This window comes from Epargyreus clarus, unplaced genomic scaffold (genome assembly GCF_041222505.1).
Source record: "Epargyreus clarus isolate Ecla_fem2 unplaced genomic scaffold, WU_Ecla_fem_2.2 ptg000026l, whole genome shotgun sequence".
NCBI classification, from domain to species: Eukaryota; Metazoa; Arthropoda; class Insecta; order Lepidoptera; family Hesperiidae; genus Epargyreus; species Epargyreus clarus.
In genome coordinates, this window is record NW_027332233.1 from 15507948 (window position 1) to 15523003 (window position 15056).

At 34.1% G+C, this 15056-nt stretch overlaps 1 protein-coding gene across 6 annotated transcripts in view; it reads right to left on the reverse strand.

Moving 5' to 3' along the window:
• LOC140753130 (uncharacterized) overlaps window positions 1-15056 on the reverse strand; it is a 487125-nt gene that overhangs the window by 194360 nt on the left and 277709 nt on the right. Inside the window, exons 1-2 of one of the 6 annotated variants that reach the window (XM_073087531.1) lie at window positions 11534-11834; window positions 9088-9368 (exon numbers count right to left, since the gene is read on the reverse strand). The exons of 4 other annotated variants lie outside the window; for them this stretch is intronic. In XM_073087531.1, coding sequence (XP_072943632.1) covers window positions 9088-9141 — 54 coding nt within the window. In that variant the 5' untranslated portion in view covers window positions 9142-9368; window positions 11534-11834. Of the gene's footprint in view, window positions 1-9087; window positions 9369-11533; window positions 11835-15056 lie in introns of those variants that run through there. One more of the 6 variants, XM_073087532.1, reaches the window with a different exon arrangement.

The following is a 15056-nucleotide window of genomic DNA, read 5'->3' on the forward strand; positions in this document are numbered from 1 at the left end:
AAATTTGGGTCAAATAACACCAGAGATAAATCCGGCCATTGCAAAAAATATCAACCCTTCCATCTTATGTACCGTGACGATGCAAATGTGAATAAATCTCCCCGTAGCTGAGTTGAGCACTGATCTGCAATACTGGATGCCCATAAAACTGTCAACGATATATCTATTTAATGTATCCACTGAAAGATAGATGTTTGCATACGAATGGAAGAGAATATTTTGCAACATGATACTGTTATGGCATCTTACGAAGGCATTCATTCATTTAATCGATTATGGACCTTAAGTGGTCTGGATAGGAAATTTCGAAGTTTTCAAACGCTTTCCAGAAATGAAGGAGTTTGAGATGGAATTTCCGGAGAACGGTCAACGGAGCTGCTTTATGGCAGATACCTGAACTTTAAATAGGGAAATGGATCCCGAGGTGCATTTGAGATTTATGTTAACTTTGAATAATAACGTGAATAGAAAGAATAGGGAAATAATGGAATGAAAGGTTTTGAAGAATATTGTATCAAAATAATGGAGCTAACGATAGCCTCACATATTATTAAAATTATATCGAAGACAATGTTAAATGGTAAGCAAATATAAGCAATGAACAGGACAACTCTTATTAATAACGTTCGCCATATTCATAAACAACATAATGAGATATGGATTAGCCTAAAGCTTGATATAGTTTCAATTATCATTAAGACTGTAGTTATGGATAACAATGAACACTACATTTAAATCGATGAACATTCATTAAATTTTAAATTTCTTTGTATCAATCAAGAACATTATAAAACTTATAATAATAAGGCTTCCGGCACTAAAGTAGAATTGACTGTAACGAAACAGAAGCATTAATTAGCATTCAAAAGATACGGAGGACTTACGAAGTGTAACAAGTTTTAATATTTACGTCGAAACTGAAGCTGGGAGGGAAGACAATTGGGAGAAGACAATTCGCCAACTTGGGCACGTCGGACGTTCTCTTTGTTTGATATTATTTATTCTAACTGTACAAGTTGTCACATTAAATTTGAATTCTAGGCAGAATGAACAGTGGCTGATAAAAGTTCTGTGGTTGACAATTATGCAGATTCAAGGTAAGACGTCCACGTCCTAAGATGTATGTAGGTATGTATTGAAATCAATAGTCAAAATGTTAAATGATTAACATTTAGCTCGTTAAAGTTAAGAAAATTATTAAGTTTTTAAATTACCACTTCAGAATGTTTATTATCTGTGATATTATTGGATGAGGATGGAATACTGCTGGATGTGTTTTTATGATAACCGGTCCCAAGACTCCTTTAATACTTTTTCGTTATTTCCGCTATTATTATATTTGTACCATCTACGTCTTTCATATCAGTAACGCCTAATTTAAACTAGATTATAAAAACGGAAAACCCGACTAATAAAAAAATATAGCCAATGTCACTCTTACAATTTAGACGAATCAAATTATGCCACATCACCTCTAAAATCCGTCAAGTAAAACCGTTTTTCGGGCTGTACGGCGTGTCAAAGAAAAAGATCCAGTCAGCTCCAAAAGTAAATGAACATACTAAGGTTCCAAAAATGTCTATACACCCAAGCGTTCATAAGTAGCTGAATAACATACGCTCGCAAAACATTAAAGTCCGCTCTTGTGTAAAAATTAACTCTGTTTACATAAACATCAGTAACAATTAATTACACAGGAATTTTGCAGACTATTCATTTCTTTCCAACCAAACAATCGGTGCGGCGTAAACAAATGGAAAAACAAAAGCGGATGAAGTATTCACAATTAATTGAACATCGGGTTGCAATATTCGATCTGACGAAGTACAAACAAGTCGGTTACCGGACAAATTAATTTAATAATTCTCACGTAAACATTTCACACCGACAGTTGTCAAGTATTGATTTCCACAACCCTCGAATTATTGTGTGGTACAAGTGTAAAGAGTATTCACTATAAAACGAATAATGATAAATTGATAAATCATCATTCGATTTTTTTATAATATAGGAAGAGCAAATTATGTCGTCTACTTGATGATGACAAGTGGTTATTACGGCCCTTAGAAATCTGTAATGAATCCCACGTTGAATTGGATTCCCGAGGGCGATGGGTGCGTTCCTACCAGAGGAAATGAGATGGGATACCTAGTATAGGTATGGACATTCTATTCAAACAATATTAAAGTTCTAGTTTTTGTACATACAATTATTTGTCCTCTTAATCTTTTACATGAATATTATACTTTTATGTGTATACTTCACGTTGTAATGTCATTTGACCATAATTGAGGCTGTTAGAACCAGAGTAGCTTAACTACAAAAAACCGATTTACAATATAGAGAAGAGTAAAAGTGTATAATCCGCTCTGCTTGTTGCGAGGAGGTGTAGTCATAAAATTTACTTTGGCGACGCGATTCATTTCTATATTCCGAGCGGACTAGCAGTTTACGCGTACTATACAACATTTTTAAATTACGAAGATACAGATAGGTCAAAAATCATTAAAATGCAGTTAGGCCACTCTGGTTCTAGCAGCCTCAATTTCAAACCATGATTAAAATAGCGTCGTTATATTTTAGAATACTTGCGATCCACATCAAATCGCTATCGCTTGTCGCTTATGACTTGCAACGAACATCGGGACCCCACAAAAACAAGGGTGGATTTGCAGAATTAAATAAAAAACGCACCTTACTGGACAGTGGAATGGCGTCGACTCTGTTTTTTGCCAGTTTTCCTAATACTATTAGTTCAAAGTGTATTGTTATGGCGCGACAGAGGGGTTTGAGGTTCTGGCGATTTGTGACGTTCATTTGATTACGATGACGGAGAATATGGGAATGGAAGCGGAGAATTTCGGGGAATAGTGTTCGGAGAATATGGGAATGGGAATAGTGATGTTCTGTTTCGACTTTGAATTTATATTGGCAGCGATATTGGATATCGATGATATCACTCACTATTCAGATTTATTCGGGTAATTTAGTTCAAATACATCGATCCCTCAATATTGTCTTATTTTATGCATCAGTTGTATTTTCTATACTTCTTTGGAGTAGTCTTCGCCTACTAGCTAAAAATATCTATGATTAAAAATATTTACGTAAATAAATACCAAAATCTATTACTGCAAAAACTAACTAATAATAATAAAGATGATGAATACTCTTTGCGACTGATTTGAAAATTATATACAAGTAGATGGTAAAACTCTTTGCTTTCCGGTCACCTATGCCTGCTTAATAGGTGGATTGATTGTTATTAAAAAAAAGTTAAACTAACACGTTAAAACATTGAAAAATATGTATATAAAAGTTATAAAAACGTTTTCTCCAAACGACAAAAACACGACTTACCAACTAACAAGTGACTCATGCAGTCAGCGAGTTATAAATCTAACAATAAATCAATATTTGAGACGGAAAGCACCCTTTCTGTTTGCACAAATGCAATTCATTCGACTTATACATGATGCATGGATGTGCTGGCCATATTTACTTTGAATTAAAACGGGACACCTTTACGACAGATACGATACGATAGAGGGTAAATATTCGAAAATATGTGGAAAATGTTATTTCAGTGGCGAGATTGAAGTCGAATTCGACGCCCTACAATTCAACGAGTCAATTAGTCAACACAAAATACACGTGAAGACATAGTCTCCGAAATGTGAGTCTTGCAATTTGTCGTCGAAAAATAAATGTCTAATTTAGTGGGACAATTTTGTCTTCTTAGTTATAGTAATGACATTTATACATTTGTTGTGTTTCCTTTTTTATAATAATTGCTAGTTTTAAAACGAGACATTTTCGCATCCCCAAGTTGTCCTTCAGGATACCGGGACAGATTGGTTAAAAACAGGAGAGTCCCGTTCAAAACGGGACGTATGGTCACACGATGCACGGAGCGGGCAGCGGTCGGCGGGTAAATACTACGAATTCGATCGAGGGTCACGGAATAATGCATATGCCATAAAAATTCTCACTCACACATACTGATACGTTGTTTAATGTCGACGAACGTTGTAGTTGTAGAAATGTAATTTAGTTCGTAGATGACTAGCGAGGGTTACGCGTTTAAGTAAAAGACTTCGTGAGATTGGTTGCATTACCCAAAAAGTTGGTAAATCCAACTGCATAATACTTATTTGGTTGGGAAAAATGTTATGTTATTCCACACTCCACTTCTGACAGATTTGAACATTGTCTTATCAGTCAGCGAGTATTAGAGTTTTATTCAAACAGTTATTGTTTACGATTTATTAAGAAGATACATTGATAACTGTGTAGAAGACGGCTACATTCCGAAGCGACGTGAGGCGCGATCCTTGCACCTCGTATGTAATTGCTTACGTCGCTGTTCTAAATTACGTATTGTATAAAAAACACCACTACTTGTCAAAAGTCTTCCACGTCTGGAGTACCTTCTGTCTTACCTTTGAGATACATACTACTCATTACGAACTACTCTACTATGTAAAGCGTACATAATTATCCTATTATATCTATCCTATATTACACTGAATACATTTCCAATCCACCTGCAATCGACAGAATGCAACGCATGCGATAATTGAGCCTATTATGAGTGAAATTCAATGAACTAATAAATTATCGGTCCGGTACGAAAGCCAATCCGCATTGGAAGACTAATGCAATTAAATGCGTTTGACAACTAATCTGGTAGTGACATCCCTGATAGTTCGTGACGTTTTATTCGTACCGGAATACTTTGATCTCGCCGCTTTTCGTTTACTATTACCAATTAGATGCGGCGTGCGATACGCGTACTGTGTAGGGCTGTCAGGCATCAAATATTAAGGGTTGTTTGATGTTCGCTATGCCGGGTATTTTTTCTCTTTTTGTGAATATTTTGTTCGTACCCAAATTACATTTTGACATGAGTGATTAGTACTATTTTTAGGTCTTAATTTCTGATACATCACAAAACATAATATTAGTCTGTTCCCATTTTCTAAATTCGTTTATTACTTGCTATTATATATTCAGATTCAGGTTTATACTTTAGTAATGTTTTACTAATGTATTCTATACTAGTATTACCTTTTCTTTAACCGTGGAGTAAATGCCATTATTTCTATTTTCTCTGTTTCTATATTAATTCGTTTCTTGTACTTATATTTCCGTATTATGACCACTAAGAACACCTTAAACTGATTCAAATATCACATTATATCTAAACGATACTTCAATAATAATTGTATACAATTTTTCTTAGATCCGCAATAAGGAGCCAAAATCCTTGCTCTAAGTCGGTAAACCGCAAAATATCTACTTTCATATCCTCCGTTCCTAAGCTGCATCCATAAGGCAGATAGTTATACCAACACGACAGCGAATGAAACTTTTAAATTGAGTCCAGTCGAGACGGAATCCGATGCGAGTAATCGGGTAATCGAATATCTCGTATTCGAACGGATATTGAATCCTCCCGCGCTCAATCCGGAAGTCGTCGCGGCTGCTCCGTGATTGGTCGACGACCCGGCGCCATGCTTTTTATCTTGTTTATGTTGTAACTCTGTTTGATCGGATAAACAAACTATTTCTTTGACCGTTTAAGCTGATTTGCTGATATATGAGAAGAATTAATGGTTTTGTTTTTCCAATCTTCAGTAGTCTTATTTACAATTTTTAGTATACCATGCATAACTAAACCGATAAACAGTACCACTGCTGGGCACGGGTTTCCTCTCGGAATGAGAAGGATTAGGCCATAGTCCACCGCACTGGCCAACTACGAATTAGTAGACTTCACATGCCTTTGAAAACATTTTTAAAGATTTCTCATGTGTACAGGTTTCCTCACGATGTATTTCTTCGCTGTTTTAATCAAGTGATACACATATAATATTTCTAATACACACATTACTTTGAAAAAAACAGGTTTTTTGCCTGGCTTTTAATCACAGTTTCAATCACAGACATTTGAATTTCGGACCCTTCGATTATGAGGCCGAAATTGTTAACCACTAAACAATCACTGCTTCCTTGATTTTACTAGCGTTTGGTAATTGTGATAGGTCCAAACATGATAGACGTGATATGATAGATATGACGCTTATGATCAATGGACAGGTGTTGACGTCAATTTCGGTAAGTGCCTGCGTTGCGATGATAAATCATTGGGTAATAATAGTGATAGATTTTGCGTTAGGGTGATAATCTTGTTAGTATTCGAGGGAGAGCATGTCAATTTCATATCGAAGATTGACGTAAACATAATAACCAGATAATACCATTGTTGAGTGGCTACTGATACAGAAAGAATTCGTCATAACATTGATACAACATGAAAAAAACGTGATTATCATTGAAGATTATGAAATTTGAAATATTAATTCAGTAATCTATACGTAAAAACATATAGATATGTATAAAGCAATGACATAATAACCAATTGATAATATATTTGTCATTAAATTGATAAGTAAATCTTTGAAATATATTTGGACATTTAAAACAGTTTGCATATAACACCCACGTAAATGATATACAATACATGCTTATAATAGAATCAAAACCCAATATCCTACCAATACAAAATTGACGTCAATCCATCAATGCCTAATTACTTAACATACCAAATTTAACCAAAACATTTTAAGGTTCAAAATTAGACATTATTATTGAACTCACGAACATGAGCATAGAAATTACATAGTCAGAGGCAGCTAACTGAGTTATGGCGCTTGTAATGGCCCGGGGGATAAAATTGGCTTTGGTGATACGCTAATGTTTTGACATCCTCGTTCCAAGAGCCGTTATAATTCTTCCATAGCTCCACAAAAGCTTACGACAATTACTTTATTAACACACACATTATATCCTTCACGAAGTATTCCGCCCTCATCCTTTGTAGATTAGCTTTGTTTAAAATTATTACGGAGTTGTGCTACGGTTTCTTTGTTTGAACCCTGATGGCTGAAGATAGATGATTCATTACGTCATTAGCTTCATGTGTAGCTACCGAGGGTGGAGCTTCTTAGAAATTATTTTCGTTCGTTACAAAAACAAAAGGCTGACATGTTATATTAATCATTATAAAAATTGTTACCTTTTGGTTTTCTAATTCGTGATCTATTGAAATAAATACAAATTTCATACAGATTACATCTATTTCTACCTTATGGCTTCTTTTTTTAATTGACATATTTAATTTGATATAAAAAAAACTTTTCATCCATTAACCAGCTCGATGAAGGTCGAACTATGTCGGGAATGGTCTTTAAAGGTCTAAGAAGACCAAAAGTGAAAATGACTTTAATGTTTACTCTCAAGTATACTTAACTAAACTTGTATACATCAAAGTAGTTCATTATACAGTGTTACCATACCGCAGTGTTTTAAACCTCTTTCGCTATTAAACGAAGTTTTATCTACTTTAAAATGCTTTCAAGTTCAGACATAAATAGCCTTGTAATCCAAGGTACCACCAAGGTTGCTACCAATATTTTTTAGCCTTAGTGGTTTCACAGCTTTATCGGTAGAACCATCAAGAACTTAATAGACTATTTCAATCAAAATTAATGGTTCTTAAAGTACATTACTATGATGCTTTTAATCGATGTATGTTACAGTCACATTATCTGTATCGTTTCAAATATTTCGAACTTTAAACAAGTCAAGTGGTATACAAATTAGATGAACTACGTGGCGCATAGCAATCGAAGGTTTGGTACCCAAAACGTTGCAAGTTTGGTCTCGGGCCAGGCAGACATCTAAAATTATAAATTTCAATTATGATTTTGGTACTCCTATACCTACTCATCCTTGTTTTGACACCATGGCACCTATGAGAAGAAAATTCGAATCGAATCGAAAAACAAAAATATTCGAAAGAGTTTATCATAAGATAGACTGCCCTTAATATCTGCTTACTACTTAGACATAGAGAATATAATAGTCGTAGAATTTGGAAGTCGCAGAAGCATTTTCATTCTTCGTCCCTTACGTAACAAGTAACTTTGAAATTTTACGAACAGAGAGATTGCGTTTCAGTGCGGCTTTACATAAAAGTTTTCCAATTGTTCCACTTTAGAACTAGTTCTCCAACAAACTACCCTTCTGTTTTTTCGTTTCTGTTACCTCATATTCGATTCAGTTCGATTGCATTTGTTTTATATTATATGTAATGATAATTTTCATGTAATCGGTATGAATAAGGGCAAAACGTTTTAAATTAACCTGTCTACTTCTGTCTGAAAAAAATATTAATTTAGCTTTTTAATAAAGCTTTTCGTTTGTCTGTTATACATGGGATTATGTAGTGTGAAATTTGGAAATAGGTACATAGTACATATGTGTGTCCTATAAATAGTTACTCAGTAGTGTAATAAAAGTACTTAAAAAAGAGAATAACTTAAATTATTATCGTACGGTATAAAATAACTATAGATGTTCAAAGCATACTAAGGAGTAATAAATATGTTAAAAAGCCTCATTTATACGAAAGAAGGCCCAAAACATTGTCACTACGACCTCAACAATTATAATATATCACCGTAAGCAGAGCGAAAGAAAATATTTTCCACGACAAATAACTTTGATTTACAGGCTACTTCGCGGGACAAATAACGCTTTTTAACGGCGTATGTACGAATAACGGAAATACATGCAATAAAGCTGAAATTTATATCTCTGGACGGATTAATTGTAAGTCTGATCCAATTTTTGGAAAGGAGTAATTGTCACCCAAAGTTATAGTGTTGAAATAAATCTTAATTTTTGACGGTCTATATTTAGTTTCAATGTCATACATGCGTTAATTTTATTCTAGAATTTATTACTTATAAACACAACACTGGAACAGTCAAGCATTTTAAGTTTAATAATTAAAATAAAAATTCTGTATTCCGGAACAAAATGTTTTTTAAATTCGTACAATTTTGACACTCTCAAAACCGAAAATATGTACATTGTTCTGTGTTAATTAACTCAATATTTAATTAAAGATCTACGATAAGCGAACGACGTACAATTAAAATCGAAATGCAAAAACAAAACAAAAGCACACCAAATAAGCAACACGAACAGCAAATACGTAAAAATGTAAATACTAACATGATTGACACCGGAGACCCTGGTCTTGTTCAATTTAGATAAGTTGGTGCCCATCCGTAGCCATTCATGCCAGTCCTCCTCAACAACGTCTAATCAAATTGAACTTTAGCAACGTACACATAGAGTAAAATTAGTTCGGAAAGGTTAAACCGACGATGAATTTGGCACAGCTAAGGACACATTAGGACCGTTCCTTTCACTATCACAGTTTTGTCTCTCTTATATTACTGAACACAGTCTTTAAACTAGTCTTTAATAAGAGCCACTTGGTTTCACGGAAGCTGAAAACAAAGCGAAGATACTTTTAATAGAGTTGCGAAAGGATGCGTTTGAAGTTACCGTTAAAGAAGAAAAGAATACTGAAAACAAAAGTGAGAAAAATGAAAGTTAAAACAGATGCGGACATATAAAAGAGAGTGCTCAAACGTCGATAAGTGACGGCGTGTTGTAACATCAAAAGCATGAGTAAGTCGTCTCGGATTTGTTTATTTACGTTCCTTTACGAAATCAACTTAAGTGACTGATCCCACCGCTACCTAATACGAGTAACATGAATAATATAAAATGTATAATAAAAAATACCTAGATCAACGTTTCCATTTTCAACTATTCGTCAACTATTTCTATGTTATCTTACCTTTAAATAAAATTAATTACCTCTAGTATTGCATCTAGAACTAGGTTTAGATCATTCACCAGCTAATTAATTTGAAGTCCTTATTCCGAATATTCATTTTCAAATAATTCAAATCCTTAACTAAAAGAACTGTTTCTCGTCAACTGTTCACAGTAAGACAAGCCATTTAGGGCAAGGCAGACGCTTTCATTCAGGTCTGTGCCACCCACGCCACGAGTGGGCGAACGAGTAAATGAATCAATGCGGTCCTATCAATGAATTGCATTTGACTTTCAAATCCGCTGTTTCTTTGATAAATATGTTCTAATTTAATATTTTCAGTATTCAAGCAAATATTTTGTTTTCTTTACGCTAATTAGTATTTTTTAATTCATTAGCGTTTGACGTATGGTTGTTTTTAATTCTAATTACAAGTCTACTGCTGTTTTCGAAAGAACTTTCTCTTGTTCGATGCATAAAATTACATTATTATTTACATAAAACAAATGTAATCGCAATAAATAATGCACAAACACGATTTACACCCTTAATTACCATGTCTATCTAACAATCTATGGGGTTCAGTAAAACCGGTGAGTCATCTACTTTAACCATGGCTGCCATGTGTTTGGTAATAGCGTTTTCGCGTTTGCAAACTGATAGGCAATTTAATCAGTGGATCAGCTGATGAATTTTTAACTTTTTCATTTTTTGCCAAGTAATGGTATGTTTCCAAAATGTTTGTCTGTACTTTTGTTAATAAATTTATTCATGGATGCCTATTTGTAGCAATCTGTAATTATTAATATGTGTCTATTTTTAATTTAATTATTCACTAGCTAATCTTTCTTTTATTAAAAAATACTGCATCCAAAAAATACTTTTTAAAGTGTTACATCATAAGGTCATAAGATTTTTTCTCGATATACTATAACGAATTATTACTAAGAATTCAATTAGATTGGAATTGTCGAAGAAGATTATATATTTATCAAAATATTTTCATTTAGCAGCCTTCTATTTTTATTATTTTTGAATAACATGTGACGAATCTTACTTAATAGATGACTGATTTGGCCCCTCGGGGCAAAAACTAATAGCTGTGCTTATGGAGTTTCTTTATGCGGTGCAGCGATCGATGGTGGATAGTTTTAAATGCGTCAAACGAAGGGTTGGCCCCCGCAAGCAATGCCCTGATATAACACAGAGTATCTAGTTATAGAGATTTCGGTTCCTAAAACATTGTAGGAAGTTCTCTGTAACTTTTAATATCAATTATTTTTTTGTTAGAGTTATGTTTCTATTGTTATTATTGCTCATTGTTTAATTTATCAGACTCTGCTGATGATTTTTGTGTATTTTACTCCGTATTCAGACCATACTAATCAATATACTTTGGAATTATTTATGTCTCACTTCACAGTCAAAGTTTAAGCTCTTATGTAAAACTACCACATCTATGAATGAGCAATGTAAAACTATATGGCTACATAACATTTGTCATATTTCAGTATTTGTGTTCAACCACAAGATACGAATTTGAAAAATACATATTATAAACATTTCCATTAGCAATGTAATTAAATCAACGTTTACCTAATTACGACCCACAATTGTATCGTTAAATCAATTTCAATTTAATTTAAACTCTCGTATCGAATGCACGATTTTCATTACTCTATAGCCGAACTAATTATCATTTGAATTCATGCGGGACTCATTCAGCCTGTGGGTGGTCACCCAAAACGACTCAGCTAATGTTATTAACAACATAAAGTCCAAAAAAATAAAAATAAAAACTAAACAAAAAATTAAGTAATCAAAAATCACCTTGAAAAACTGATACAAAATAATTTTTACTCCTTCTCTTTGGTCCTTTCACGAGAAAACACGTGTTTCGTTTATAAGTAGAAAAACGCTAATAAATCACAGTGAAGCGTCTTACAAACTGATTTTGGTAAACTGTTATATTTGTAAACAGAGTTCAAGTTTTGAATTTCGAACCGCCAAGGTCACTTTCGTTATCACTGACAATGATGTGCGTTCCGTTTGTAAATTGATTTTTAGCCACGATCGAACCAGCGCCGTTCCAGCGTTCCTCAAACCGAGCGTACGTCCGCACCGCTCCGCGCCCGACCTCACACTGGCTCGGGATCTCCGTGCCGCCACTCTCCCTTATTTTGGGTGCTCCGAGGGCGCAACTTATTTGGCCTCTTTGTTGTATCCCTAAGAGGGGTAAATTATTACGGTTTTGCGATAACATAATAGAACGGTGCACTAAATAATCGAAAGGATAACGCTTTTTACTGACCGTTAAAATATTGAATCCACCCGATTCGTTATCGCTATTCGGTAGGAAAGTAAGGCCAAATCCGAATTAATTTTGGCGTGATTTGAATATTTTGCGGTCCTGGCGCTTTCAATTTGAATATCAAAGTTTTAAACGGCGAAAATAAATGATACGTTATTTGAAGTTAAACCATCCTACGAATAGGAACATCTATGTTAGCTTATGATAGTAAACGTTAGACTTTCATTTTAAAGTTCCTCGTCCGTGAACGCCTGCATAATGGAATAGCTATTGAGCAAAATTCGCCGCAGCCAGCAGATTTACTGATTTTCAGATTATAATAAATATAATAGCAAAACTAGCTTCCTTGTTATATTAATATATGGAATAATATCATCAAATCATTAATGTCGCCCACTATTCGGCGTAGATCTTCACTTAAGTCAAGAAGTATTTAGGCCATAGTTCACCAGGCTGTTCAATTCATGTGTAGATTGGTAGTATCCGTACGTTAAAAAACTGTTTTAGTTGATTCTCCGGCATGTAGGTTTGCTGTATTCTTCCTTGACATTTAAAATATGCACATATGTAACAAAGAGAAATCACAAGTATATGCGTGCCCGTATTGTGCGCATTAAAATAATAGTTAAATTTGTTAACACTACAGCATTACTATTCCCATTACTTCTACTAATAACTACTTATTTTTGTCATCACACATTTCTCCTAAAAGTACACTTTACCGTATTCTAATAGTAATAAGACTAATTTACCTATTTCTCCAAACACTAGCCAAAACATATTACCGAAACACGTAATAAAATGAACTTCCATACCATCGAGAGCGTCTAAATCAGTCAACGGTAATATAAATTCAATTGTAACCATGAATGAACTCGACATGTGGATAATTAGGGTAAAACAGCTGTGGACAAAATGCAATGGACGGAAATAGACACTCGCAGACAACTTGTAACCCAAACTATAGTGTTTAACCTCACACGATAATAACCTTTATAGTTTCAAAGTTAAGAGGTATAATGGCGTGTTAGAAATCCTTGATGAACTTACGAAGCGTGGGACCACCACAGAGAAGCACCCAGCGACAAAGATTGTTAGAAAACTTTGAGAAACTGTGGACGTTTATAGTTTTACGATAAAGACGGAAATAGCGTGTCTGTTTCGTTCTTGTTGATATTGCCAAGTCGAGCACTGTACATTATTTACGAAGTTACTTAATGTACAAATGATTATCTTAATGTCTCCTGATTTCCTGTTAATTAAATTATGGAATATAAAGAACAGTATAACTCTTCAGTAGGAGATTTATAGTGAAAAAATCGTGAACATCTTTGGTATCTATTTAATCAAAATGTAGATAATATTAGAGTATTTAGACACAATTTATTATTATTTACAGAACATTTAAAATTAGTTTTGGATCTTTTTATTACAAATAAAAAGAAATTAGCTCAAGTTACTTCCTATATAGAAGTATTTTTGTAATAAAATTTTACACAAAACATTTTAGGAGGTTAACTATATTCAGGTAAGAAAAAATTGAGGAAGAAAATAGTAACGGAAAAGGAACACAACTTGGACTTCAGTCGTGAAAATAGGTTTTAAAAAATTAGTCTAGTAAAAAAGTAGCTTTGATGTCCCAAATGTAACGTCTGGAACATGACTAGAATGTAGTATCTACGGACTGTTATCCAATCTGCTAGGCCTCTATTCAAACCCTCAGCACGTGCTCCTCAACCTTGAACCGACCCTCGGTCTAGACGTGGACTTAGCATCGTTTATATTTATCAAATCAGTGAAATGTTCAAAATGTTGGAAAAATAAAAATATCAATAAAATAATTCATAGTGTCAGGAACACTTTAGTTTAGTTAGTGCTCATCTAAAAATACTTTATCATACTCTAACTAATTAACTAGCTTCGAAATTAAGTGAAAATTATATTTGACTATCGGAGATATAGAGAAATCCAATTCGCTAGAACCCTAAAGATTTAAACCCCCAGCACGTGCCTCTCAACCTTGAACCGTCCCCGGTCTAGACGTGGACATTGTCTTAGCACCGTTTATATTGCACCCTCACATTAAACATTCAAATTAGTCAGACGAATTTCCATGTTTGAATCTTGAGTTTTACGTTTCAAAACGAATTGTCTTAAAAGCGACTGCAAGACAGTGCTTTGTACAAAACGATTTTCTTATGAAAGCTTAACCTCAGTTAGGAGAAGGTAGACTTATCAAGAATACTTTTAATTAGTATCTTCACGGTAAGGTACTTTCACTTCTATGTGGTTCAATTCTACAGGCACTACCTACACACCTATTTCTGCTAAATGACAGCAGCGTTGAAGGGTGTGGTAAGAGGTAGCGACGCCTTTGTAACCGGCCTCAGGGAGAACTCTTATCTTATCAACGGTTAAATACAGATGTCAATAGGCGGCAAATCACCCTTAGATGGACTCAATGTTCTTTTGTCATCAAGAAAACATTTGTATTGAAACTATCGGTGAATGCAGCTTTAATAGACGAGTATCACCCGTATACATTACACAAGCGATCAAAGTTTCCGAACTTGCAACAAGCATCCAACGGGCGCCCCTGGCTACGTCTTGCAGACTACATCCACGGTAATGACGATAACAAACGATCGGTAGCCGAAATTGGAAGTAAACAACGTCATTATTTCTGTGACATCATGTGTACTTTCTATAACAGCTTTTTAAATAATGGTTAAAAAATGGTTTAAAGAAATACGATGTGCTAAGGCTAAACTACAATTTTAGGCAGCCAGCTTTTTGCTCTTTGAAATATTTACTAATTTATTCGATTCCTTTTTATTTACAGAATATTCAGCAAACTACGCTTTGATATTTAACTACGCTTTATATTGATGAGTGTAAAAAAAACATATTTGACAAACAAATAATATGTAAGTTTTCTGAATTAATAAATACTTGAACAACATATTTTTTGTTTTGCTTTTCTTGCCTATCGATTAAGCTGCCTTACGTTGCCTTTTTATACCTGTACAGTCAAATTAACTA